At 40.8% G+C, this 3,649-nt stretch overlaps 1 protein-coding gene across 1 annotated transcript; it reads right to left on the bottom strand.

Annotated features, from left to right (window-relative positions):
* Nucleotides 1–2,025: 2,025 nt before the first annotated feature.
* On the bottom strand, nucleotides 2,026–2,733 carry LOC143227291 (homeobox protein SIX6-like). The gene has a single exon (XM_076458748.1). The coding sequence runs from the start codon at nucleotides 2,650–2,652 to the stop codon at nucleotides 2,026–2,028; it is 627 nt and encodes a 208-aa protein (XP_076314863.1). The 5' UTR covers nucleotides 2,653–2,733.
* Between the last annotated feature and the right edge of the window lie 916 nt (nucleotides 2,734–3,649).

Raw genomic sequence — 3,649 nt, 5'->3', positions numbered from 1 at the left:
TAGTGTAGTTCATATACCGCTATACACTGTACTGTATATATTATAGTGTAGTTTAATTGCATTATACACTGTACTGTAGATATTATTGTGTAGTTCATATACCGCTATACACTGCACTGTTGATATTATAGTGTAGTTCATATTCCACTATACACTGTATTGTAGATATTATAGTGTAGTTTATATTCCACTATACACTGACTGTACTGTATATATTATACAGTAGTTCATATTCCACTATACACTGTACTGTAGATATTATAGTGTAGTTTATATTCCACTATACACTGTACTGTAGATATTATTGTGTAGTTCATATTCCACTATACACTGTACTGTAGATATTATAGTGTAGTTTATATTCCACTATACACTGTACTGTAGATATTATTGTGTGGTTCATATTCCACTATACACTGTACTGTGTATATTATAGTGTAGTTCATATACCGCTATACACTTTCCGTACTTTCACTTAGAAGTCCTTATTAACAACTCACATAGCTCAGTTTCACCTATAAGGTATAAAGCTAAGTTATTTGTGTGTATCTTTTTAAGGTAGAAGTGTTATCTAGCACTCATGTTTCGTAACTTTAATGTTTTGTTTTTTTTTCTCAATGTGAATGTGGAAGTTTAGTTTCAGGCTAAAGAGTTGTTTCCAGATGTGCTAAAGTTATAACACTGGTTTCATACGGTGAATGTTTTTCTCGGTGTGAAAGTGCAAAGTGAGATTCGGGTTAAAGAGCTTCAGTTGACCTGTACGAAACCGTTGCTAAAGTAAAACGTCCGGTATCTGTAATGAAAGACTGAAGTCTTTGTGTATCCAACGGAATACCTGTTGCCAGACAACGACGAACATCAGTTTCCACATGCCTCACCGAGTTATACTATAACTTTACCTTTAAAATGAACCAACTTTCAAGATGTAGGACTGGTGACCACGTGACTGTTTGAGTCAATTTCATGTTCTTTATGTATATTAACGCGTTTTGTAGTGAACAGAAATAGACCGAATGGAGGTTTATGTATTAGAAAGCTTCCGAAGTTTTTGTTCAGAGCGAAGTGATTAAACACGCAACTAAGCCCACAAGTATAGGGTTTATACACAAATGTAATGGAACGAATGCATGCAAAACCAACGCATATTTCCTTACGAAGGCTATAAGATAATGGATGCTTCATTCAACTGAGAGAGACAGATAACGGGTACAAGAACGGTCTAATTGCAACGATTGCTGTTGTGTAGACAAACTATAATCGTTGTAGAACAGCCATTACCGATAGAACCCTCCTCTCTAATACACAGTTGGTTTATATTTTGAAACGCAATCGTGCTTTATTACCACGTGGACAGCTCGTGGTTGAACTGCCGGGTATTAGTTTGTGTCTCTTTCTATCACAGCGTCATTGACATCCGTTATGAGAAGTGTTGTAACTGATTTTTTTGCTACATATCGAAACTAAAACGACATCAGGTTTAAACACACTAGAAGACGACGAAAATACGATATTGTGAATTTCTAACAGCGCAGATAGTTCTCTTGTAGCTTTGCGCGAAATTAAGAAAAGCAAACTAATTAACGAACCAAGATTCTTGTCGGAGAATGAGCGCGAATATAATTAACGGGGAGTAAGTTCTGTTTAATTGGAAATATAGCTGAACCAAACAACCTGCCGTCTCTCATGTAAATACCTTCAATGGGCCAATCATTGTATTATTTGACATTTTTATAAGTATTGTGTTCAATCTCTCTAAAAAGCTAGACGTTCGGTTCTGTTTCGTAGTATGTGAAGGCTTAACTGTTATAATTAAATAATATGCTTCTATCGTAAAGGAAAGTTTTGAATCCGAAATAACAAATTGTACTGATTGAATGATTTTGTCACGATCGGATGACGGCAGTGTAGCGAATATCACGCGTAGTTTGTTTTAAACAAACAGAAGCGATTAGAAACAGTGGTTGTACACAGAAGTCGTTACAAAGAACTAATAGAGAATGAGATATGAAGTGATCGTGTCTGTGCTTACCTATTCTTAGCAGCAGCGGCTCGGTCCCTCTGCCGGCGGTTCTTGAACCAGTTACCTACTTGGGTCGGAGTTAGACCGGTGGCTTCGGCCAGTTCGCGTTTCTTGGTCGGGTTTGGGTACGGATCTTGCAAATACCATTCTCGTAACAGGCTCCTCGTGCGCTCCTTGAAGCAGTGGGTCTTCTGTTCTCCGTCCCAGATGGTTCGAGGCAGAGGAAACTTCTTTCGTACCCGATACTTGTCTACTGGACCGAGCGGTCGGCCGCGTAGCTTCTCAGCCTCGTGATAGTGAGCTTCAAGCCACATGGCCTGCAGCTTGGCATGGGAGTGTTTGGAGAAGCGATAACTCTCTAGAATGTGATACAGTTCGCGGAAGTTGCCCGTGTGGAAGGACACGAGCGCTCTTGCTCGAAGCACGGATTCGTTCTTGTTCAAGTCCGCACAGTTCGGATGAGCGACGGGTAGCGACCACAGGAACCTTCCCAGCCGTTCTATGTCCCCACTTTCCTCTAGCGTTTCACACACAGCAGCCACCTGGCCCACGGTGAAGTTCAGGGTGGGAAGGATGAACATAGGGCTGTAGCCCGACACTGGGACGGCGGCAGGCCCCAGGCCTAGCGCCATTGGTTACAACAGTTAAAGGATCACGCTACAGATCTGGTTTCTCCACAATACCCATACAGGCAATAAAGTGTCGGTGTCCTCTCTCTCAGGCTCGAATCCCCTGTCTTAGTGAGAAGTGATGCGAACCCTTATACCATCACTTGTTCCCATGCTTAGAACATCACTATCAGAGATAAACACAAGGGTGGGGCCCCGAAGAGTAGATAGCTGCCACGTTTAATCAGGAGGCGCACTGCTCCAGAGAGAGCTCATTTGCTGACATTTTCGCCTCTGATAACAACCACGACTCCCATTGGTCGAGTTACTATGACGACCACGCCAATCAATGTCACGGATGCCAATCGCGAATAACAGTGAGGAATGCAGCCAGTGACAGATAGATGTCAGGCTCGGCAGTCGAAAAGCCCGTGAAACCAGTTTACTGTTGTTCTACCTACGAGAATATTACTTAGTTACGATTCTCCCAGTTCTACTGTTCATTTCATACAAGTCGATGGTGGACGAAAGTAGACGAAAATGCCCATTGTAGCCCCAGCTCTCTAAATTTATGGACGTTACTCACAAACGTACAAGATAAGTCCAGCGAAATGTGTATACGGTGTAAGTCAAAATACGCCCGTTCTCAACATAAAGGAATGACAGTCAAGCTCTGAAAAAGAAAAGAAAAAAAAAACAACAACTAAGGTTAATACAACACGCTCCCGTCTATCTCGTGATAGGTTCGTCCGTCTTGCGGTCTGTCAGAGTTCTCTTGCCAATTCCAAAATGTTCATTAGTGGACAGATGAAAATAATATTAGCTAAGAAAATTGCATTTTTGTGTGGAAGCATCTAATGCTAATATAATAGCAAGTTGTTAACAAAAAATTTATAAACGTGCTGTTTGTTTTCCACGTTGTGTATTTGTCATTATGTTGTTCCCTGCCAGTTTACAGATAAAAATATTGTGCAAGTATTTCGTGAGAGATAAAAAAGTAGCCGTTAATGGTTGAATGTTT

This window comes from Tachypleus tridentatus, chromosome 9, assembly GCF_004210375.1.
Source record: "Tachypleus tridentatus isolate NWPU-2018 chromosome 9, ASM421037v1, whole genome shotgun sequence".
Classification (NCBI taxonomy): domain Eukaryota; kingdom Metazoa; phylum Arthropoda; class Merostomata; order Xiphosura; family Limulidae; genus Tachypleus; species Tachypleus tridentatus.
This window is presented reverse-complemented; position numbering and strand designations above follow the sequence as displayed.

Bases quoted from the DNA above. Each gene is read 5' to 3' on its own strand.
- LOC143227291 (XM_076458748.1), bottom strand. From the start codon at position 2,652: ATGGCGCTAGGCCTGGGGCCTGCCGCCGTCCCAGTGTCGGGCTACAGC.